At 38.7% G+C, this 25076-nt stretch overlaps 1 protein-coding gene across 1 annotated transcript in view; it reads left to right on the top strand.

The window, feature by feature from the left end:
• zdhhc17 (zinc finger DHHC-type palmitoyltransferase 17) overlaps positions 1-25076 on the top strand; it is a 51257-nt gene that overhangs the window by 1614 nt on the left and 24567 nt on the right. The window contains exons 2-9 of the mRNA XM_041781143.1: positions 12631-12734; positions 14376-14498; positions 15182-15259; positions 17659-17803; positions 20060-20124; positions 20675-20837; positions 20974-21099; positions 23592-23734. Of these exons, the coding sequence (XP_041637077.1) occupies positions 12631-12734; positions 14376-14498; positions 15182-15259; positions 17659-17803; positions 20060-20124; positions 20675-20837; positions 20974-21099; positions 23592-23734 (947 nt within the window). The remainder of the gene's footprint in view (positions 1-12630; positions 12735-14375; positions 14499-15181; positions 15260-17658; positions 17804-20059; positions 20125-20674; positions 20838-20973; positions 21100-23591; positions 23735-25076) is intronic.

Here is a 25076-nt window from a genome sequence, read left to right as displayed (position 1 = left end):
TCTCAAGGCTAAAGCTCATTCAAAATGGACTGAGGCAAAATGGAAAACTGTTCTGTGGTCAGATGACTCAAAATTCGAAATTCTTTTTGGAAACCATGGACACCGTGACCTGCAGACTAAAGAAGTACGGGACAGTCCAGCATGTTTTCAGCTCACAGTTCGAACGCCTGCATCTCTGATGGTATACTAAACACTCTGCCATTGTCAAAAGGAATATTGGATATCATGTGCATGTTGCACCTGTGCTTGTGTGCATGTATGAGCAATTGCACCATGCCAAAGCCCATTTCTTCCATCCGCATCTCACCTGGTCTAGGTGCATTCACTCGGGTCAAACAAAGTGGACTACAAAGTGCTTGGGCACAGTATGGATTGGCTAGTGTGAGTGCTCCTTTAGTTTGAAAAGCAGGAGAGCTGTAAAAGTAGACAGAAAGGCAGCTGTTGGTTAAAGGAGTCAAATGACTTATGTTATATGGAGCACTTTGGTTTGAGTGGTATCAATAATTGTTAATAAGTTAAATTCCAGTATTCACTAACATTTTTATTTAACTGCGCAGCTTTTATACTCAAGGTAATTACATGCCATTGGATATTTGTAGGTTGTGTTTTGTTCGACATGTTGAACACAACCAGCATATCTTATCTTTGTCTGACAGCTTATCTAGTCATCAGGAAGAGCCCTGCTTTGAAACACAGATACGACATGATAGTTGTCTTTCTAAGTTCCTGCACCCTTTCCTGTAGGGTTTGGTCCTCTGGTTTATAGACGGCATGTCAGGTGAGCTAAGTTACCTTAGGTTTGGCCCACAGAGAAGTTAATGGTTATAAAATGATTTACAAAGACATTGTAAACACGTTTTTTACTTCCTGTTGCAGATTCTCATATTGGATTGGATTTATAATAGCTATTAGCCTGTCTTTTACCCACTGTAGCAATACTTTTTGAAACTGAAGTCAGTACATGTTGTTCTACTCTTAGGAATTTCCCATTTGTAGTATTCCATAATTGTTGAAGAGTGACCCAAGTGTTCTCTCATATATTGTGCCCCTTTGAATCTCCAATGCTAATATCGCTACACAGTGAGCAGTCAAATTACCACACATGGATTTGCCAACATATTGATATTGACTGTAGTTACATTCATGGCTCTAAAATGGAAAAAACATGGTCTAATTAGCTGTAACAGCTGCATCTGTGGAGGACCATATGTTACGCCTGTAACTTGGATTGCTCAGATTTCTTCTAGATTGCACAAAAGGAGGAAAACCAGACAAAGAGATAGAGTTCTTGGTAATCTTAACCTTCATCCTTTGACGCTAAGCCTTGTGTCATTTTGAGGTTCTGAGAAACTGCTGTGTTATATGATAAGACTTTACAAACAGAAGTGTTGGGTTATCTGCACGTACATGGATCTAAATTGGTCTTGTGTGGAGTTTGAATGCAGGTCAAAGTTGACACAGAATCTGCGGACCAATATTTTTGTTAAGAATAGAGATGCCCCAAATGATCAGCAGCTAGTCATTATAATGTTTCCCACAGAATGACGCTTGACATGGGTGGTAGGAGTGGCACAGGGGTCGCAATTTAAATATGCTATTATTTTTGGGTTAATCTTGTGTATTTTTTGACAAATTCAAGCAATAAATAAGTCCATAAGTAAGACCTTGTGTACTGAAAGCAATGAAATGATTTCTAAATCAATTAATCCATAGTAGCATGAATCTGAATATGAGGGTGCAACAAGCTTTAAGCTATAAAGGAGGAGGCTGGGGTGGGGCAGGTGAGGCTGGCTACCAGCTGATCGCAGCAGGGGTATGGCTTTCGTGAAGTAACGCTAGGATTCATCAGTTTAAGATAGAATGTGCTAGAACTATTTTTGCTCGTATTACAAATGTGAAGTCATTTTCTTTGTTTAGGGGTATTATCATTTTTGTTTCACTCATTTTGATTAAGAAAAAACATACATAAAACATGAAAAGGAGGATTTTTGTAAACTGTTATAAAAAGAATTGATACGTGAATGTTTGCATGATGTGCATAAAATCTCTACGGCTGCAAAAAAAGAAGATTTATTAAACTGGTATTTTAACACATTTCAAGTTAAAGAAATATTGCAACTTCTGTGATTTGAAAATTGCAGCAGGCCATATTGCGAGTTAATCTAATTTCCGATTAATTGCCCAGCCCTAGTATTCATTAAGATGCTCCAATAACATCACAACAATCTTGAAAGGTTTTACTCAATAAGGGGTGAAAATTACAAGTGAACTGCATGTGTGGAGTCAGATTGTCAATGGGATGAAGTATCACAACCATCATCCGTAAGTGCAGGAGTACAGGATAAAATCAGCAGCAAGAGCAACAGCAAAACGTAAACAAAACATTGTGTTGGCACAAGACATGGCTCCTCAAATGGTGCATTTACTGATGAAACATAGTAGTGAAGGCCTCTCTCGTGCACGGTTCGGGATATTGACTTTTTCCTAAAAAAGAAGACAAAAAATCCTTGGGAGGCTGTGGACTATATGGGGGAAACTGCTACAAATGCGGGTTTTGGACTTAAAAAAAAAAAAAAAAAAAAGGACTGGTAGACTCTAATTAATGCTTCGTCTGTGATCACCCAAACTGATCATCTGGGGTTAATACTCTACTCAAACTAAAATGCAGCACCTGTTCGCTTGAAAAAGCTCTTCTAACTCGGGTTGCCTCAATCAGGTTTCTAGCAGAGGATTACCTATGAGTGAGATCAGCCGATCACCAATATGGTTCCGATTAAAGTTAGTGTTTTGATATAGCAGCAGGTTTATTGGTTGGTCAGTCTACTTAGCTTTGTTGTATGCTTGGACCTCCTACAGGTGGCAGCGTAACCTGATTAAAGGACCACATAAGCCATCCTTATTCAGTCAACAACATGCTTTCACTTCCTTTGTTCAACAGAGCAGAGCAAAAACCTTCAAAGGAGCAACGCAACAAGTATCCTGCAAAAAAGACAACTGACTTTCCGTTCACCTAAAATTCATTTTACCAACTGGATCTTAAAAGCACCAAAATTTACATTAAATTAACAGCTACTCTAAGTAAGTGAACCGATTTTAATCTGCTGTTTCAACATAGAGGATTTTTTTTAACTAAAGGGACTGAAATCAAAGTTTTTGGAGATTTTAACACGGATGCTTTAAGTGAAGGACTGAGATGCAGTAACAGCAGCAGAAGCTGCAGACATGAAAGTGCTAACCAAGTGATCAGATTGACCCCCAGCATTATTTTTGATATTTGCAATCATTTATTTTAAATTAATACAGAGTGTGAATGTTTTCAGATCAATCAAAGTACAGGCCTACCTGTTTCCAACTTGTCTGCTGCTACTGCAGGTCAGTGAACTCCCTACACTAAAAGCAGACATGTTTAGATTCACACAAACTTTGTAATGCATCTTGTTAGTTGTCAAATGACTTGAGACAAGCTGCTTTATCAAAACACATACATGATTGGTAACTGCTATTGTGGCTCATAGATTATCAGTATTGACAGCAAAAACAAAGGAACACCTGATCGGGACTCCCTAGCTGAGAAAACTCTGATTCATTGTTTGTGTTATTAATATATTCAACCTTCTGCCTCACAGTTTTGATGATGGTAAGAGGTCCAGTTTAGTAGAGATAGTAGTGATGGTGTTTTAAGGGAACTGAAAATATATTTGTTACGTAAGTCCAGGAATTTTGTGGTTTGACAGTTATGTTTACAGGAATGTACTTGAGCTGTGACACCTTCCTCATGACTCTTCAGACTCTAGTCATACTCAGTTTGCTGTTTTGAACATCATTGGGTATATAAACAATGCACTAAAGCCATTTGAGGATGCAGCTTTTCTTCATGGGATAAAGAAGCTCTGAGAGGATATATTGATCTGTCTACACAGAGTAATTGCTTTTTCTATCTTACTCCTTTTGTCCACTAAGTTGTCTGCACATTTGCATTTAAACAGCATTCTTCCCCTCTGTATTATAGCTAAAATAGTTCCTGTCTGTGGCATTTTACACCACTCACTGTATTTACAAGAAGGTGGGGGTTCCTCTTAATTAATGGAAATCTAATTAACCAAGTGCTCTTTGCTCCCTTGACACAATGAATTGTTGATTCCTTCCTTCCTGAGTTTGTTTGTCAGGATGTCTCTTCTTGACCTGAAAGGAAGCATGAGAAATGTCAGAAAAACTTAATTGTCTAGTCTTGTGAGTCTGGTTTCTGAGTTCGAGGCTGAGTAAGTTCTTGAGTTTGCATATAAAAAGCCACAGGAGTCTGAGAAGACTGGTTATGGTCAGATGATGTTCCTTACATTCATGCTACTGTCATGCTGTCTGAGGTTTTATAGGACTCTATAAAATCAGTTTAATTTTTGCCAAATTCCATTTTAGTTTTTTTGGAATTCCGTTTTTTAACCTTTCCAGTAATTTTACCATAAAAAGAGTGTGTTGCTTATGTAAATAAATCAAACGTTCACTAATTAAATAGAAATAACCTTAAATTTATTGATAAAGGGCCACAGTTGGCCCAGGAGCCGTTGTTTGAATTACCCTGATATAAAATAAATAAAACCAGTGTAACTGTCAGATATATTTCCAACATTTTAAGACACATCCGCCTTTAAAATCACACTGGGTCCTAACTGATGTTTATAATGTAAATAAAGAAATCCTTCTGTTCTCTCAAACACAGAGTCATAGTAACTGAAGAAGGTCACATTAAATGTAAATGGTTAAAAGTAAACCTGTTACCTAAACTTTTCTTTACTCTCTCAACATGTAACAGTGCATGCAGTTTGATGCTGCATTGTTCTACTCCTGACTGTAGCTAACCGTTCTCTCATCATCTCTCTCCATCCTCGCTGTCTGTCCGTCTGCTTCATATCAGAGCACTACGTATTTGCTCGTTAAGCAACCAAAGGGAACTATAGTATCTACGGGAGGAATTATTTAGCTAACTGCTACTCGAATTTAACATCATTTAGACTGTGGGACTTCATAAAATTTCGAGTCTGTCCGACTCGATTTTAAAGCCTCCGAGGGTGAGCGGTGTGCCTTGCATACAGACACTCCTCCCTCTCTCCGTGACTCTCAGGTGTGGTGAGGCAAAATGACTCGTAGCATGGATGACTTTTCTTGAAGGTGCAACATTATGTTGCACGGTGCTCATGCCCCGTGTTGAGCTATGTGATGTTTGCCGGTGTTTCGTGCAGCTGCTTTGATATCCTGTTATTGTTTAGGACGGGGCGGGGTGAGTGTTTGTGAAGTGAGTTGTGCCCCACTTTAGTGTTCCCCCGGGAACATATTCCTAGATATATGTTCCTCTTTCCAAAAAACACAGCATTTCAATCAAATTCATTCAATTTCCGCGATTTCCGTGTTAAGTTGTAAATTCCTTTTTTTATTGGCCAATTCCACGATTCCGTTAACGCAAAAATCATAGGGCCCTATATACTGCCGATATTTATATCCGATTTATCAGCTGTAGATATTGATTTCATTGTTTCTTTTTCTCCAATAGTGTTGTGTTGTATGAGGGGTGTAAAAGCGTCCAGCTTCCGTAAATCATTAAACAGCTGCCCTCATAGTGTTTCCTTTTGGCTGCAAATCTACCTGTCATATTGAAGGATTATGCCTAAAGACAGCCTTTTTATGAGGTAATTCATTTACCTCTTATTTGTGCACTGACTTTGTTTAAAGTTGTTCCTCCTTTCAGCAGGGTGCAGCTTTGAATCTGGGTCATCTTGTAGTTGGCTGTGTCTGAATGTATGAGGCACCTGAATTAGAGCAGCAGAAACTTTCACAAAGCAGGGAATTATTATTTTTTTGCACTCGTTTACATGTCAAGTTCAAACATTTACTCTCTTGAGAAATGACGATAAACATCCTTGACTTCAAATCTCATTTGAAAACGTAAATTAGTGCACTTGTATCAAAGGCACATGAAGTTAAATCACCTCAGCTGTTTATTATAAATAGTTCACTTATTGTGCAAATTGGAAAGACATTTTGTTTCCTCTGAGCATTCGCGTTAATTTCCTCATAAAAATAGTGTTTCCCCCAGCTTCCTCCTGATATGTGGAAACAAAATGTGCCTTGAATATTAAATCATGGAATGGCTCTCATATTAGATCACATCTGATTGTGGCTGCCTGAGAGAGAAAGAGAGAGAACGATAGCAGAGCAGTCTAACAGTCAGAGTGAGGCTGTGATTGCACATGCAGCTAAAATGTATGTGTTTATTTGCTTTCTACCCTCTTAAAGCTGATTGTAAACATGAATCAAGAAGGCTTTAGTTGACGTTACAGATGATGACAATTGATCTCTGCACATTTGCATTTTTCCTGCTCTGTACAGTTTGTTCTCAGAGGAATGCAGGAGCAACCGCAAAACAAACAAAATGAATAGCACAATAAAATGACTCTCAGAATCACTCTTTGTCATTCACTGTTTTTTTACTGGCAGTGGGGCGTACTTCTCTGCACAACAAACAGACCTAATGATAAAACCCTCCATAAATACAAAATACACTGTTTAATTTTAATTTTGTCTTTTGGTTTTCAGTCGGGCTTCCTGTGTGTTGAGCATCAAACTGAGCTCAACATACCCAGGCTTTTTTTTTGATTAAGTTTCCTTAACAAAGCTTAGAGCTCCAGTTAAAGATATCAAGTGTCATCAAACTGGTTATGAACTTTCTCTTTTAACTCAGGATTTCTACTTCAAGCTGAGTGCATGCTCACATCAACAAGTCTGTTGAACACATTATTTGACACTTCTTCACCACAAAGAAGACACCAGCTGTGTGATCCTGTCAATAATCACAAGTGGTATTGAATACATAAATGTTTGTGCTTTTAAAAAAACAGGCACTGCTGATGTGTGAAAGGAGAGACACACTTTTGAAAATGCCTGTTTTTAATTGGTTGTTTTTTTGTTGATCTGGCCACCTTTTACTGAATTACATTCAGGCTTTCCCACACATAGACTATACCCATTATCAGCATTATCAGCATTTTATTCTACCAATCACCAATATGATTAATTCACAGTCTTCCCCTGTAGCTCAGGCCTCCTTCACTCATACTCATCTAACGTCCCGCCCACAACTTTACCCAGTTGGCTAAGATGTCACGAGTTCCAGCCAATCAACACTGCAGCCTGCATGCTTTGAAAAAAGAGACCAGCCTGAAGAGCGTTCTACTGTGTTGCCTTGTGACGGAAATAGAGCAGAGAATAAAACTATCACGATCCTCCATACTGAAGTTCCTAAAATGCCACAATCCTGGACACTGTTTCTACAATAAAAAAGTCTATCAATCTCACTCCGAGAAATATCACCTACAAAACAAGCAAAACCAGTATCTAAAACCAGTAAAACAAGTGGATAAAGCAGTTTCTTCTCTTTCAAATGTTGAACTAGTTCTTGAAGTTGTGAGGGAAGCTGATGCTATCTTCAGCTTCTTGCTTGCAAAATAAAATCTTTGAATTAGTTGTATGGATTTGAAACCACAGCAAAGTGACTTTTAACACTTTGAAAGTGTGCTGCTGTAAACGTATGTCCTGTAGCAAAGTGATTTTAGATCAACCTTGATCTTGGAGGCAGAACAAAAGACTCCTAAAGGCTGATAAATTAGTCTACATGCTTTGTCTCTGTACTGAATCTGTTTTGATTCAGTATAATCAAAATGGGAGATGACTACAGTAGCCCCAACGTTTCAAAAATAATCTATATTTTATCCATAATTGTTGATCTTGAATGGAGATTTTCTTGCCTTTTTTGATCACTTGCTCAGGCTTTTTCTGCACCCGCCATACATGAATTAACATGCATTTCCAGAGCTGGATGCTGTCTAGCATTTTGTAGCTCAAACCAAGAGACCTCCACCCCCCTGAGGAGAGGTGACCATCTGTCCCACTGACCAGCTCCATTGACAAAAGCCAAGCCTGCTGCCTCCCGGCTCTGATGATGTTCCAACCTAAAAATCAATGGCTAACGTGACAAGGATTGGAGCTTTAATTGACAGTTTTACCAGTCCTTCTGTCTGCTTGGTTATTGTATGCTTCACATGTATGCAGGAACATAATTAAAAGGCAGAAAAATGCACAGGCTGCAATTATCACTCCTGTTACAAATGCCATCATCAGCTTTTTTTGACATGGCAGGAGGGAGAGAAGAGAGGTGGAGCTGCAGTGACTGGCATAAAGTCAGAGGTTATCTCCACGGTAGTTTGAGATGGGAAAGTGATTCACATCTGGTGTCACAGGGTTTAAAGACAGGCTCTGGGCCCCATGTTTCTTGAGTGACAGGAAAGCAGTTGTCCTGTGTTTGTGCACATTTTTCATCAATTAAATTCCCAGGTGAAGGAAGAACTTCCGTCCTGAGCTAAGCATAACAGAAGTTGCATGTTTGTCTTCCTTTAAACATTATCATAAGCTAGAGGGATAGCATGCAAAGCATTCGTACCAAAAGTAAAGCAAAAAGCATCTATGAATTGGTGCTTATGTGCTAAGCCAAGGGCAGCAGTGCAGAGAAATATCTAACTTGAGCTAAAACTGTAGCTTAACTCATCCGTGCATGAGTGTGTCACAATCATAGAGTGATTCTTATAAACCCAGTCTTCTCTCTGGCAGCTTACCTGGTCTGAATACCACATGGGGTGGTAAAAACAGACTGCATTTAGATTTGTAAATGACTAAACTTGGCAGAGAAAAGTACAAATGCCTCCTGGCAACATTGCCAATATAAAAGTACAGAAATAAAGAATTGGACCGTCACTAACACATCCACTCTAACACATCTAACTCCTCTTCAGTCTGTGTTCATCTCCAGAAATAAAACCCCTCCCTGGCTGATCCTTGCCTCACTTTTTCATTTGTCCCTGTATTTATATTATCACGGTGGTATGTCAGACACATATTTTTATACTTATGATCAGGGATTTGCATCATTCATTATTAGATGCATAATGCAATAAAGCCAATTTGCATGGAAAGGTGTGTTTTTCCCCAAATAACTGCATAATGGCTCAGCATCTCCAGGCGCCATTGCATATGGTGGTGATTGGCTAACTACACAGTCAGGGTAGCATGGAAGCTATGCCTTATGATTACTTACAAAGTGCTGTTTAGTATCAATTAAATGCAGCCCTGTTGTACATCTAACTGCTGGTTCAGAGGAGTTTGTTTATCAGGCAAAAGAAGCAACCTGTTTTTTGATCAACTCTGATCTGTTTTTTGTTGTCAAACTGGAGAAAAAATGTCAGCATCGGTCTAGGTTATTGGCTGAAATTGCCTCTGATTTTGCAACAGGTAAAAGATATCCTGCTTGACCAGATTTTGAAGTCCCCTGAAATACAATAAAATAACACACAAACAGCTGTCACATCATCAGTTTTTGTATTTTCTTAACACTAAATAACAAGTCTACAGGTTTATAATCACATTGCATGCAATCATATCTTATTCAGATTTTTGTAAACACAGATTAAGATCTGCGCTTTAATTTCTTGTGCAGAAACCCTATTAAAGTTGACAGTCACACCATTAACCACTAATTGGATAATGCCCTAAAATAGTTCAGCAGCCCTTGTGAGTCATTCTCCATCCATGTGTGAAAACGGATCAGTCCGTATTAGACTTTGTCATGCACCCTCTGCATCTTTGCTGCTCTTCCCGCGGTCCCAGATGTAGGCAGAAATGCTGGCTCAGCACATCCTCCTGGCTGTGTAGGGAAGCCCGGGCTCAACTCAGAGGTTAGATGGCAAAGCCTGAAGTCTCTGTGGCCCCTTTTGCCCCGGGCTATCCAGCAGCACCATGCATGTCCTTTATCTTTAACCCCCTTGAGGATTTGTTAATATTCTTACTGTTATATTTGAACCAAAAAAGTGTGAATGTCTGCCTGAAAGTGGAACTAAATAAATTTCAACATTTTAAATGTCAAGAGGATGTAATTTCATTCATTAAAGCTAGTGTGTGTCTCAGTGAAAATAGATTAAAGCAAGCTAATAGGGTTAGCTAAAGCTCTCATTCACAAAGTCAGGAGTCATAGCAGCAAAAAGCCGGGAGGTTGCTTTGTGTTTACAAGATGCATCCCTTGTTTCTGGGTAATTGAGTCTAATTGTGATTTCCCTGGTGTTTCCATGGTGGCTAATTGAATACTAGCAGCTCACTCCCAACACATGTGACAGATTAAACTTGACTTTACAGGCCTGTCTTTGTCCTTTGTCCGTCTTTTAATGGTATCAGATATAGAAATAAGTGCTACATGTTTAAAGAGAGGCTCTCTGTGTGACAGTGCATTTACCAGAGGCTCCTGTATGATGCCTATCCATCATGTAGTCGCCATGTTAGGCTGCCATACAATGTAGATGATTTTCAAGACCCCAGATGTAAGGACAATTTTAACCAATCTTTAACGCTATCCTCTGACTGCATGACCACACAACTGCCATTTGTAGATTTCATGGTGGAGATTCCACAGAGATGAGATCTTGCAGAAACTTGTGATCAAATGTGACTTTAGAATAAAAGCGAATATGGAGGATGATCACTGTTGTCAGCTGGCGTGCCTTCTATTCGACTGTGTAAAAACAAGACCAAAACTGTAAGGAAGGCCTGGCTCATACAGACAGCATTTCCCCTAGAATGAAACTATACTAGGGCAGGGATGCCATCCTGCCCTGCCTCATTCTGTTTATTTTGTGTGTGCCTGCTCGTTTGACAGTTTTGATCTACAGTACATTGTATAAAGACTTGTAAATAACATCACTCACTTTCTGAAATGCTTCAGTTAATATTCCAGTGTTTTCCACAGTATGACGCTGTACTAAGTTCTGGAGATGGAGATTTATGTGAGGGATGCACAAGTGGATGTCTCTTCTGCATTGGTGGCTATAAGAATTTTTAAAAAAAGAAAGAAAGAAAAAATGGTCAGTAAATATACTTGGGCGGCTTTGAATATACTTGGATGGACCACCCAAGTATCATCAACATGGGGGAAACACTGTATCCTGTAATCAAAGCAGGTGGGCTGCATGTGTGTAGGCTTATTGTTGGTTAGATGATGGATTGCAAAGATCCCAGAGTGAGGAAGTACAAGATTATATTGGCAGCTAGAAACTGCAGATTAAGCTGGAATGAACAGTTATGAAGGTTGTTTTTTGTTGTTGTTGTTTTTTTTTTTTTTACTAGAAATCACATCTCAGTTGGTACTTTTTTGGGAAGGATACACAAGTGGATGTCTCTCTTCTGTGCATGCTAATTATATGCCAATTTTTAAAAAGGGGAAAAAATGATCAGCAAGTATATGTGGGTGGCTTTGAATATAAGATCTGTGCTTTGTTTAGGTGTTGCTTAATGTTAATGTCCACTGTCATGTTTCTGAGCTGTGAAAGTATACAGCATAAAGGTGGTGATGCTCCAGGTTTGATGCCAACCTGGAATCACAAGTATCAAACATCGGGGAGGAGCTGACCCAATCGGGCGTGGCAAAACAAATGTTGACACTTGAGGATTATTTGGACAAATAAACACTAGCCACAAGCACCAACTTTGGGCCTTGAATTCGGATTTTTGTGGACCAAATCAGGCCTACAGTCAGACCTAAAGTCATCCAGTGTGTAGCCAGCCGTACTTTACTCTCTGAACTTAGAACACTCTTGTAATTTTTTTTATTAATTCAATATGATTCAGACATTTTTCACACATAATTTACATGTCATAGCAGAAAATGCTCAAGTAGGACTAATAAAACATCTAGATTTCAGCAATCCTTGCAGTGCAATCCAGCGTTGATAAAGGTATAACAGCCGTGTTTGACAAGTCAACATGAGAGTTTTATGTTTCCTGATCTGACCTCTTGTGTGAAACTCTGTGGGTGTTTACACATCTTGCCTGACTGCAAGCCTTTTTTTCTTCTTCATGGTTTTGTTGCACTTGTCACAACAATTTCCTGGTTATTTGGTCTTGGCTCATAGAGCAGCATGTAACTCCCACTGTTGCTCCGTCTATCCTCCTCAGCCTGGCTGGATTATTAGAAAACATCTGTGTGGGTTAGCAGAGCTTTATCCCTGAAAAGCCCAGCTATTGAAAAAAGAAACAGCAGAAATTTCCTTCAAAAATCTGCAAACATGTTTTTTTTTTGCTCTGCATGTAGGCCTTCAAAGGTTTTCTGGTTGATTCAGTGCTGACATTTATGATATTGTATATTTAATAACTGGAAGATTGCAGGGAAGGATAGAAATGTGTCATTGCACAGACTGTCATTCAATACTTTATTTTCATATGCAATGTTCTATAGGTACTCTAAGTTGTTTTTTTTTTAATTGTTTAGTCCTGCAATATTTTGATTTTTTTTTTAACCAATCCACCTTTACCTTCATAGAGTCTTCTTTTTGTCTAAAGTATATTATAAATATATTTTAAAAAATGTATATAACTTGTCTTATCCATGTTGATATGTTTGTTTTAAAGGCATTTTTTGGAATTCCCTGGAAGATGCATTTTAGCAGCATCTCTGTGTTGTCATCCTTTAATTACTGTGATTTAAACCTTTAAATACAGTCTTGTCAAAGAAAACCTTCATTTGCGTTTTTGTCGTTTACTTTTCAGGAGATCAAACCTCAGAGTCATTACAACCATGGCTACAGCGAGAATGTCAGCCGCAAGAACCACGTGGACGACTACAGCACCTGGGACATTGTCAAAGCCACACAGTGAGTAGATAATACATGTGTTATGAGATGTGTTTATTCCTGCTTTTCTCTGTCAAGATTTGATGTTTCCTTAAGAAGCAGTTCATGACTGTTATGTAATTTGCAAAAACCTCACACTGTTTAGTACTAGGAAGGCTAGCACTAGGGTTTTCAATTTTCATTCAACTTTTTTACCGTCTTCTTTTATTGTCTTTAGCACTGTTTGCACAGGATTAGTATAATCTGTGGCCCTCTGATAATTTGTGAATTGCCCCCTGACGTCAATGTTTGTTGCAGTGTATTCACTCTGGATAAGTGAAATCTTTAATACACTCGAATTTACTAACATTTCAGAATGAAAACATGGAGGTGCAGCATGGCTGCAGAAAGGAAATACAGTGAATTTTGTTTCTGGAGTTAATTAAAAAAAATGCATTATACACTTCACATTCTGCAGGTGATCCCTCATTTTCTTTAACTTCAGTTTCTCAACAGAGCTTTTTTTACACTGTACAGACAGCGGTTTGATATTCATATCTGTAGTTGAAATATTACTCTCTGACTTCTGTCAACACAGAGGGAAAATGTATTTGACTCACTGCCGTCAAAGGCTTGTCAGAAGAAAGCAACCCACTTCGATTTGTTCACATTGATAGTTAAAGTGCTGGACATCACACCGTTTAAGGGGAAAATTGAAATGAAGAGGTCAGGTAATTAAATATTTAACAGATGCAGTGGAGACAGCTTATGTGCAATGCTGCATTATGCAACATGATGTGGTATCTAACGTCAGAGTGCTAGGACAGTGTAGGGCGTAATGTTTTCATGTTTAGGAAATAGAAGAGAAATGTTGACATATCTTTGTGATAAGACAGCATTTTTTTCTCTGGGATATTTTGAAATTAGACAACAGCTTTATGTTGTTTTGATTTGAGGTCAGGATCTTTGGTTTAAAGTAGGGCTGTCAAAATTAACGCTTTAATGTGGATTAATCCATTGTCATGATTAATCTGATAAAAAAATTGAACGCAATTAACCCAACTACAGCACAGATTGACTCAAAATCCCTGAAACGTCTCTGGCAATGCATTTCCGGCAGTTTGTCCAAGTAGGGTTACCGTCGAGCATGCCGACGCGCATGAGCAAATGGGCTGTTGATCCGGTAGTGACCAACCAACTCGATATAGAAGACGCTAAACAGCACGTTGGCCCTCTTGACGGGAAATTTGAGTACAAAAAAAAAAAACCCAAGATGGAACAGTCGGCCGACATAAAGTATTATGCACATTCTGCAGGAAGGAGTTTTCTTTTCACTGAAAGCACTTCCAGCTTAAAATACCACATTAATGCGAAGTATACATTCGTTGGGCATTCTGCTAGCACTTTGGCTAACGTGTCGCCAATCTTGCAAAATGAAACGCGATTTATATAGATTAAAAATAAATGATATTTAATCATGATTAATCAAAATTAATCCATAGCAACCCTGTGATTAATCTGATAAAAAATTTTAATTGTTTGACAGCACTAGTTTAAAGCCATACCACATTGTGGGAGTCTTGTTAGAATCTATTTGCATGTGTGTTCAATATCAATTTAATTGTGTTTCAGTTCCATGCCTGTATGTGTGTTTAATTCCTCTTCACCGTTTTCCCTCTTTAGGTACGGTATCTTCGAGCGCTGTAGGGAGTTGGTGGAGGCGGGCTTCGATGTTCGGCAGCCAGACAAAGAAAACGTAACGCTCCTCCACTGGGCCGCCATCAACAACAGGATAGACTTAGTCAAGTGAGTCCAGTCGAGTTTGTTCTTTTATGCCATGTTTTGTGAGGTGCATATCCGATAGATTCTAGGTGCCTGAATATCTCTAGATATTTTGAGGAGTGGATATGTGAAAACGGCTAATTATCAGGCAGACAGTTGTATCTTTTCATACATTCTGTATCTAAAATCTAACATTGATTGGGTGCTAAAAGTCAGTTTCCATCTTCTTGTGTAGAATAGAAACAGTCGTGAAGTAATGTTCATCATACGGTCAAAAATGTTGTGATATTTCTTATTTCCACTGATCTCCACAGCCGGCCACAGCTTTTTAAGTTTTCAATATATAAGAACAGACAAATATTTGAGAGGAGAAACCAACCTAACTGAAAAGATTTTTCATAATTAGATGCTGATTATTTTCTACTGCACGTGTGTTTTTTGTATATTTGGCTTTTGTTATAAGAACTGTAGGAAAACATGGGTAATTTATTTTTTTGGGCTTGATTTTACGCTAAGTGTAAAGTTAGCCTGAGTGCCAGCTCTTGGCATGAGTATTGTCCTTCTGCTTGTTTTTGTATCAAAAGAACAGTCAGCCATCTATTTATTGTTATCGCAGCCAGTTTTACAGCCTACAGTTAAATCATATCTCTAAAACAAGGTTAACTTGATGCTGTATGGAGATTCATCTGACTGTTTGTTTTTTTTAGGTACTACATATCAAAGGGAGCCATAGTGGACCAGCTGGGGGGAGACCTGAACTCCACACCTTTACACTGGGCCACCAGGTAACACGCTGATATTACATCTGTCAGTTTGTTGGCTTATTTTATCTGCAGCACCTTTTTGAATTAAATGTGGAGTATGATCCATGCCCTCTAGATGAAAGTTATCATTTACTTCTGTTGCATTACTCTGGTTTATTTCAAAGTAGGTCTGCACACACAAGGATGCAGCTTTGGATTTAATGGCCTTTTAACGTAAAGATAGAAAAACATTTTAAACATTTGACATCAGTCCTTCTAATGTCTAGATCACCAATAAGATAAAACAATACAAAAACCTTTTGTGCAGTAATGTGCAAGGAGTATGAGGTAAAGTTCACAGTATAACAAGCAGAGAGAGATGTTTTTAGGTTTTTGACTTTAATATTTTGAGGGAAACCATTGAATCCACAAATAGAAAAAGGCCAAATAGGATGCAGCAAACATAGAGGCAGTCATCCATGGCACAATCTCGCTTAAGAAAGAAAGCAACTGAATTAAAGAGACGTGTGTTAGCCTCTCTGTTCTGTCTGCCAGTAAATATTAGGGGAAAACACAAAGCAAGCTGAACATACCCTGTCTTTATTTGTGAAAGTGGGCTCTGTAAAGCTTCATGGTCCAGTTTAAGATATTTGTTACCATGTAGCTGATTATAAATATTCTCTGTTAACTCAGGGTTTCTGCCTCAGGTTTCACCGACAGAGAAGTGGATGTTAAATGTAATATTTAATGTTTCTTTTTCACCTCATGATAAAGGTGTCTGATTGAAATAATAAGAGATAATTCTGTAAAAGTTACTGCAGTAAAAATGATGCTATTGCTGCTCTGAAGGATTGGCTGCTGAAAATGACTGCTAACTTTTTAATCATAACCACATGTTTTTAATGAAAAATGGAGCATTTGAACATGAGATGGAGCAAAATATGTAAAGAAACAAAGAGACAGAGATATATCCTTCAGAAGATATATATTTTTTGTCTATTTGACCCTTATTTTTTTCCACGCACACATTGAAAATGGCTTTGCAACCTACTTTTGGGTCCCAACCCACCAGCTGAGAATCAAGGATTTAGACGATTCTGCCATCTCACTCTTTTTATGCATTTCTAACCTGGTGCATATTTGCAGTGATTGATTAGAACATAGTAAGAGTTTTAGGTTATACTAGTAAGAATACTTGTGCAGCACTGCTCTATAACCAAATTGTCGCTGTCCAACCATAACCTGACCCCAACCAGGTTAGGAGTTACAGGTCAATTACCATAGTAATGTGGTTAAAGCAAAAGAGAGCTTTGTGACATTAAAAAATCTGTTTTTGAACTCAGTGTACCAGGATAACCCTCGAATCTCACTTCGTTGTACACCTTCCTGGGCCAAATTGCCTATCCTGTTAAAAAAATTCTGCATTTCTACAAACAAATATTTATGAATGGCAAGGTTTTTACTCGATCCTCAATTTTATCTTGATTGCATGTCTTTATGCCCTTGTCCCTTTTTTGTAACATTCATCCGGTCATGCTGTAGCTGGTGAAGAGACACAGGTCACATGAGATCCACCATCATACCAAGCAGACAGGGGGGCATGAAACACTCATCCTGAATTATTGATAAGCTTGACAACAGGCATCTGCAGACGCTCTGGAGTCCTATGTCACATCTCCACCTCCCCCAGCCTATGACCAATAAACTTTAAAAGCCCCCAGCCTCCTCTGTCTCTCTGAATCCTGGTCATTTGGACACCTGCAGGAGCTTAAAACAGGCAGTCGGCTTTGTCTGCCCACCTTCTTCCACAGAAAGTGACTGTTTTTGTGCAGTGAAAGTCACCGCACAGCTCTCCCTCAGGCAGGGAAATAAAGATAAATGAATTTGAATTTTATGTTCTTTTTGAAACATGTTTGTTTCAAATCTTTATCACCCTGTGGGTGAAAGTTTGCATTGGTAATAAAACATTTAAAGCTCAGTAAACTGCATGCAATAAAAGCTTGTGACGAATCACCTTCATCCCCTCTGAGACAAGTATTAGATGTTAAGAAAAGATGGGAATTACTCAGTATCACACCAGCAGAGACTTCATTTGTTGTGCAGGCAGCACAGTTCAGCAGACGTGGGAGTAAATGACACCCTCGTCTTTGAACTGTTAAGCTTCACCCAGTCACCCACTCTGCATCAAAGTGGGTGATCAAGTGAGAGTACTGTCTGCCTTCTTGACCCTAATCCTCTTAGAGACTGGAGTTATTCGTTCCTTTATGTTTCTGGCTTGTTTTTTTTTTGTAAACTGCAAATGATTCAGCAGAATAAAACCATAAAAATTAGAGGCAGATCACTGATCAGTTTAAAAGATTTGATTGAGCCTTGGTGCCTAAGTTGTAATAAATGTTGTAAGTTTGTGTTTAAAATGAATGCTTGTTTGTTTCTCCTTGCAGACAAGGCCATCTATCCATGGTGGTGCAGCTTATGAAATACGGTGCAGACCCATCTTTGATTGATGGCGAGGGATGCAGCTGCGTTCATCTTGCCGCCCAGTTTGGCCACACCTCCATCGTGGCTTATCTTATTGCCAAAGGACAGGTAGGAAAAAAAATCAGCTGCAGTTTCTACATCACGAAGGGAGCATCCTTTTCAAATATTCACTACTTATCTCAGCAGCACATTTACTCATCTGACCAGAGATCTTGGGTACATATTAATCTAATCCATAATAATATCTTATTTTCTGTCAAAATCTGTCATTCAGGTTTCATCAGCAAATACAAGGGGAGTATGTTTTTAAAGGGCAGTAGTGTTGCTGCTTACACATCTTAGAAATCTAAAAAAGAAGTATTAGTCTGGCTTTTAAAACATCTCTTCAAGGCACAGCATCTCTCCCATACAGAGTGATCCATTGTGAACAACAAACTCGTGTAAAAAAAGCATATTGCCTTCAGATTTTATGACACCCCCAGCTCTATTCAACCCCTGATGGGTGTTTTCTTGAAGAAAGCAGTTTTCTTGTGACTCAGTGAGTTAGTCATACCCCACAACTACTTTTACTCCAATCTGGTGGCAGCACTGTTGTAATAAAAAAATGAAGTGTTTTTTACAAGAGAAGAAAGGCTGCATGCAAAGGGTATCTCTACCGAAGGGCTAATCATTGTTTTAAAGTTGAAGTTAATTAGTAGATGTGCCGATGTACATTCAGCAAGCAGGACTTGTTTATAAGAGAAAGCGTCCAGTTTGCATTTGTTTACAGAGTCTTCAGACTGCTGAGTATTTCAAAAACCTCACTGATACACCTTTGGTTTATACAGAGCAGTCCCATATTTGTTTTGCATCTGCACCTCTGTCTCTAACAAACATGCCTTCTGTCAAGGTAAACGATATTTTGTTTTTCAATTGTAATTGCAATGTGCACTTGTGCAGGACATGCAATGTCAGTCACATGATCTGAAACACATCATGCTACCACATATATGTTTTGTGTTCACTTCTATTATTTATCATGATTTGGATTTTTTTGTACAATCAAAGTCCATCTGATAACATCATCAGTAGTCAGAGAACCAAACACTTTGACTCTGCTGCTGTCATAGATACACCGGCATGATGCTTGAGGCAGACGCTTCAATTACTCTAGGCAAATCTTAAATGAGATTCCTGCTTTCAGTAAAGGGGTGAAAAATAACTAATTACATCTACTCAGATTACTGTAACTGAGTACTTTTTGGGGGGTACTTGTAATTTTTTTGAGTATATTTTGAAATCAGTACTTTTATTTCTACTTAAGTTTTAAGTAGAGTACCTTTACTTTAACTTGAGTACCATAGTCGAGAAAGATTTTACATCACATGTGTAGTGTTGATGGTTCAGGATTAAACATTTCTGATTCAACTTTTACTCCCAAAGTGTAATTTCAACTGCACTCTGAGTGAAATGGCTCTCAATATTGGGGTTGTTTGACAGTGTTGATCCACAAGTGCTACCTCAACTCAGCCAATTGATCCAAGCTCTGTCCTTTGACCTGTAAAGAATTTGACTTGGTGTTTTGGTTCGAAACAGCATGTAAGAAGAATAGAAATAGGTAGATTCTTTGAAAAAGAGCAGCACTTCTGCTGACAGGAAGCTTAAATCAGTAAATATAAAAATCTAATAGCAGTATATAGGATGTACAAAGGTGCAATGGAGCAGCTACACAGGTGTGCAGTACTGTAAGTGATTACGTTGTAGTGCAAAGACCCAAATAGGACAAATTATAATCATTTGATTCAAACTTAGATTAATGTGCATAAAAACATTGCATGTATCCGTTGTAATTCTTTTTTAATTGAAAAAAACCCCCATTATATTTCTATCAAAGAAAGGAAAAAATATGGCAATGTCCATTATTTCCAGTATCATTTAGCCCTAACTCTTTATCTCTCTTTCATGTCCCCTCACTGTTAGCATCCAAACTTTTGAGTATTATTTATTAAATATTCAGCACCATGATGTCTTTGTTAAAGTGAATAATTTGAAGGCTTCAACATGTCAAGGTTAATGAAGGAAAATATATCGGCAATGAATAAATGAAAACTAAGTAAGAACTTGTTATTGCCACAAGCTTTGACTGAGGCAGACAGAAAGGAGGGTTTAGAGTACATAATTATGCACGTAGAATTTTAATTTCTTAAGTCCAAAAAATAGGACCAACTCAAATCATGGCTTGTGGGCCCTGGAGACTCGGTACATTGTAAACCTAACAACACCACTAAAAACACCGGTTCTTCCCACCAGGGGGAGACACAAACCTTCTCTTTCAACCCTTCTTTTCTTCTCTACCTCCTTCAATGAATCTCTTCTTTCTCTTAGGATGTGGACATGATGGACCAGAACGGCATGACTCCTCTAATGTGGGCGGCTTACAGGACGCACAGGTGTGTAGTTTCATCATTTCTGTAGTTTATCAGTTTGTACTCCAGGCTGAGATGAGCAGTTTCTCTGGAAACTCTGCCTTGATAAAAAAAGGTCATAGTTGAACAGAATTTTAAAAAATTTCAGTTTGAATAGAGAAACTGATGCCTGGAAAAAGTCTGACTGTATTACCATGTACAAGAGCACCTGAACCCTCATACAAGTCAGAGCCTGTTTCTGCTGACTGCAGCCACATGGACACAACCTTGTCATGTGTAAATGAGCAGTCATTCATCAGAGAGACTGCAGACACAGTGGGAATAATCCCAGTGCTGCCGAAATTCATCTAAATATGCTCTGATACACCAGTTTACAGCTGGAATATTTGTGTTTACATTTTTGTGATGTGATTAATTGATCCATGAGAGAAGAGATTACATTATTAGAATCAATGAACTGCTTTTTGTGGCATTTGCATGTGCTATATCAGTCATTTTTTATCCACAACAGTGTCTATGGGAAATAAAAAATACCACATATATCATGATCAATGTTTTTCCCTCTGTGTGACAGTGTGGATCCCACTCGGCTGCTACTGACCTTCAACGTTTCTGTCAATCTGGGTGACAAATATCACAAGAACACAGCGCTGCACTGGGCGGTGCTGGCCGGTAACACCACTGTCATCAGCTTGCTACTGGATGCTAACGCTAACGTCGATGCACAGAACATCAAGGTAATTTTACCCTTTGCATATCGTACTGTTGTTGTTTTGCATAGCACAGCTGATGAGAGAAACAAGGCTTTCATTAATCATTCTGAGACTCTTTTGGTGTTTGATGAGTAAAGACTTGTGTTCTTTACTTCCTTAGGGTGAAACCCCATTAGATCTTGCAAAGCAGAGGAAGAATGTTTGGATGATCAATCACTTACAAGAAGCACGGCAGGCCAAAGGTTACGACAGCCCGTCCTACCTGAAAAGACTGAAGATGGACAAGGTAAACACGTGTTTTTATAAAGTAAATAAGTAAAGCTATGTGAAATATCAACTACAGCTTATTTTTGATGGATTAAAGAAATTTCTTAAGGTAGAATCAAGTGTAACAGTCTAATATTTCTGATAAAAACACCTCTGTAGCTCTCGGTTTAGCACCTCTGTCTCAGTTCAAACAGACATGCTCACACAAGCCTGTCCAGGCTGAACTTTTGCACTGGTACCATGTCAAAGCATGTCCAGGGTTGTGATTACCTCTCAGTCTAAACATGTCACTTTGGCAGCTGTTTACTACTCCTCAAGTCTTCAATCAGACAGTCTGACAGGAAGGAGACAACTAATAAACAGTGGGTCAAGTTTAATTTAACAGACACTGGCAAATACTGGAAAAAGTCACTTTTGCCCAGTCCAGTCTGACCACAAAACATAATAAATCACTTCTTCTACACAAGCTACAAACTTGCCTAAAGATGGAGGTCCTTCTTTAGAATTTCCCTTTAAGCAAGCATACCTCTGGTGATTTAAGCGCCTGGGTCCACAGCTGAGAATCAAAGTAAGACATGCACATCCCTATATGGGTGCTGGATCCAAAGCAGGCACAAAAGTTCTGCACACCAGGAAGCAATTGTTCAGATTTGTTAAGAACACGCACTGTTTTGAGCCAACATGCTCTTCTTTAGACTTTGAAATGTATCTGTGAGTCTTAATTCTAAGTAAACATACACGGGACCCAACATTATTCACCTGCCTACACTTGTACCTCGTGTTGAACTCTGCTAAACTTTGACTGTTTTCTGAGCGTTTTCTTAACTTAAGACTAGATTAATTCTGTAGTGTGTTTATGTAAGTATTGTTTTTTTAAATCCATGCATTTGATTTAACTGTGCTTCAATGTTTGGCTCTTTCCACGTGTCTGCTAAAGAAGTTAAAGAAGGTAAAGTGTTGAACTAGACAGAATTGAAATAGTCTTAGCCTAAAAAAAATCTAGCTCATCCACTCTTTAGAGATTTAAATGTTTATGTAAATAAAAAGAGGTTTATAGACCATTAATAACATCATATCTTGATCTGAGGCTGGTTTCAAAGTTAGTAAAGTTCCCTAGTGTCAGTATAATGCTATAGGAGGTAGATCCTCATAGGCCAGTTGTAGATTTGGCACCTTTTTGGTTAAACTACTGTGAAATTTATTTTATTTTATGCATGAATCCATATTTTTGTCAGCCTAATGCAGGGGTGTCCAAACTATGGCCTGAATGTGGCCCAAAGTCCAATTTAATTGGCCCACAGCAAATTCTAGAAATAAACTGAAATATGGCCCGCATTTGAACACGGAGCTTGTGCTTTATAGTTTCAGCACAATATGGTGCTACCAAACTCATTCTGTAAACAAACATCTCAAAAAGAAGAATTTATTGATTTTTTTGTGACTAAACTGAGACAACACTGTACTTGGTACAAATACTGTCAATCAAAATAATATCTTGTTTTTTAACTTCCTGATGGGTTTCAGCAGCAAGTAGCAGTACCAATGACAGGGGCTGAGGGGCTGGCAGCTAGAGCCAAATAGGGCCCCCTGAAATCTGATCAGAATCCCCAAAAACCTGGAAATGACTGTCTAGTTGCCTTTTCAGCTGTTAAATCCAGCATTTAGCATTAGCTCAGGCAGACCACAGAGTCAGGCTCTGCCCCGATCAGCCGATCTAATGCCAGCCCTTATCAGCTGACAGCCAGCTGATTTGCTCTGAGCCTGCTATTGGCTTATCACTCTAATGCTGCCTTATTTAAACTGCTCATGCCAAGCTCTGCAGCTCTCTCTGCAAGCTACTCTTTCAGCCCCCCTCCACCCCAGCTCCTCCTTAATTCCGTTTTTGATTTAATGAATGTCATGTACCTCGCCTTGTGGGTATTAAAATGGCCCCAACATCCTTATAAATTTCTGTATGTGGCCCTCAGTGGAACAAGTTTGGACATCCCTGGCCTAATGCATAAAATTGATAGACATTTTTTAAAAATTGGTAAATTACAAATGCCTTTAGCCAGCTGTAGGAAAACATCGCTCTTGATACCCAGGAATTTAGGCCTAACGGCACTAACAAATCTATCTGCATACCTGTCATATTTACTGCAATAAACCCTAGATTCAGTTGGATATATTTAATACTGTTAGTTCTAAACTGTTAGGTAGATGTTAAACACTGTAATATAATAGACTTCTGTCACTTTATAGCTTACAATTTTATTCCTTCAGTAGATTTCAGATCCTTTAATGATACAGAATTCTCTTCTAACTTGTGTCATCTGTTCTCAAACTTAGACCTGTCTCTTAAAAATTCTCTTCATTATCTCCATCCATCTTATGTTCATGCCCACCTCCCCTCTTTTACCTCTCTTAAGTCTTTCTCCTAGGTTTTCCTTTGTTTTACACTTCTTTCCTCTTCTTGCTGATTCTTGTAAGCTCCTGCTGATTTCCTTCTTTCTATTTCCCCTCCTCCTGCAGGAGTTCAGACAGAAAGTGATGCTTGGAACGCCTTTTGTGGTCATCTGGCTCGTCGGTTTCATTGCAGACCTGGACATTGACTCCTGGCTTATCAAGGGCATCATGTATGCCGGCGTCTGGGTGGCCGTGCAGTTCCTCTCCAAGTACGTCTTTTTTTTTTTTTACGAATGAATTATGAATAAAAAACTGAAATATCAAACTGACATAAGTGTTCAGACCCTTTGTAACAACAATTGAAACTAAGCTCAGGTGCCTTCCAATTCTCTTAGTCGTTGCTGAGGTGTTTCTACACCTTGATTGAAGTCCAGCCATGGTAAACTAAATTGACTGGACTTTATTTGGAAAGCACACACCTCTTTGTTGAAGGCCTGACAAAGACCAAGCCATGAGGTCAAAGGAACTGCCTGCAGAGCTCAGAGATGGGATAGTTGACACCAAGATCGAACTGTTTGACCTCAGTTCTAAACGTTATGTCTGGAGGAAACCAGGCACCCTGTACCATCCCAACACATGGGGGTGGCAGCATCATGCTGGGGGTGTCTTTTTCAGCAGCAGAGACTGGGAGACTGGTCAGGGTTGAGGGAAAGCTGAATGAAGCAGAGATATCTTTTTTTCTCTCATTATGGGGTACTGATTGTAGATCAATGAGAGAAAAAAAGAATTAAAATGACAAGCATCAGGCTGCAACATAACAAAATGCTTTCTGAAAGCTCTGTAAATGGCACCCAATCTTTTGGTGTTATTTAATTAAGACTTAAAAGCCTTTATAGTCTAAATTATTTGTAAAAAGTCTTCAATTTAATTGACAAAGGTCTTAAAGTAGTCTTGCTCTGGTAGTGACCAAAAGGATACCATTTTAGTGTCAATCCCAATCCCATCCCAGCTTGCCTGAATAAATTGGTTGTAATTCCTGAATGGTAAATGCTGTATTTTGCAAAAATCCTCAGATTAAAGCTAAAAGTCTGCACTTAAGTCACATGTTGATTTTTTTTTTTTTATCACAGATCAATTGTGGAGGTAAATAGAAGCAAAATGATAGAATGTCTGGGTCTAAATATCTATGGACTTTAGTGTATAATGGGGTCATATCTTAAAGTATTAGGGTTGACATGGTTTTACATTACTTATTTATAGGGTCTAAAAGTCTAATTTAGATATCTTATGGTACGCTTACACTAGGCAATCCTACCATCCAAAGTCCAGTTTATTCCATGAAGGAAAGAAAGCTGCCCACTAAAAATGACTTATCTGTGAGCAAAACACACATTTTGCCATGCCATGCCATTAACATTGCTCCGTACCATACTCAAGCATGGTACACCGCTTGACCTTTGCCTAGATGGAAGATGCAAACTTCAGGATGGTACAGTTGCTCAAGCATTTAGACAAAGCACAGATGCACAACATGAACATGACGTATCGTTGAAATGAATCATTGTTCCTTTTTCTGGGCTGTATCTGACTAAAACAACTCAAAGCTGAGCC

This window comes from Cheilinus undulatus, linkage group 23 (assembly GCF_018320785.1).
Source record: "Cheilinus undulatus linkage group 23, ASM1832078v1, whole genome shotgun sequence".
NCBI lineage: Eukaryota > Metazoa > Chordata > Actinopteri > Labriformes > Labridae > Cheilinus > Cheilinus undulatus.
This window is presented reverse-complemented; position numbering and strand designations above follow the sequence as displayed.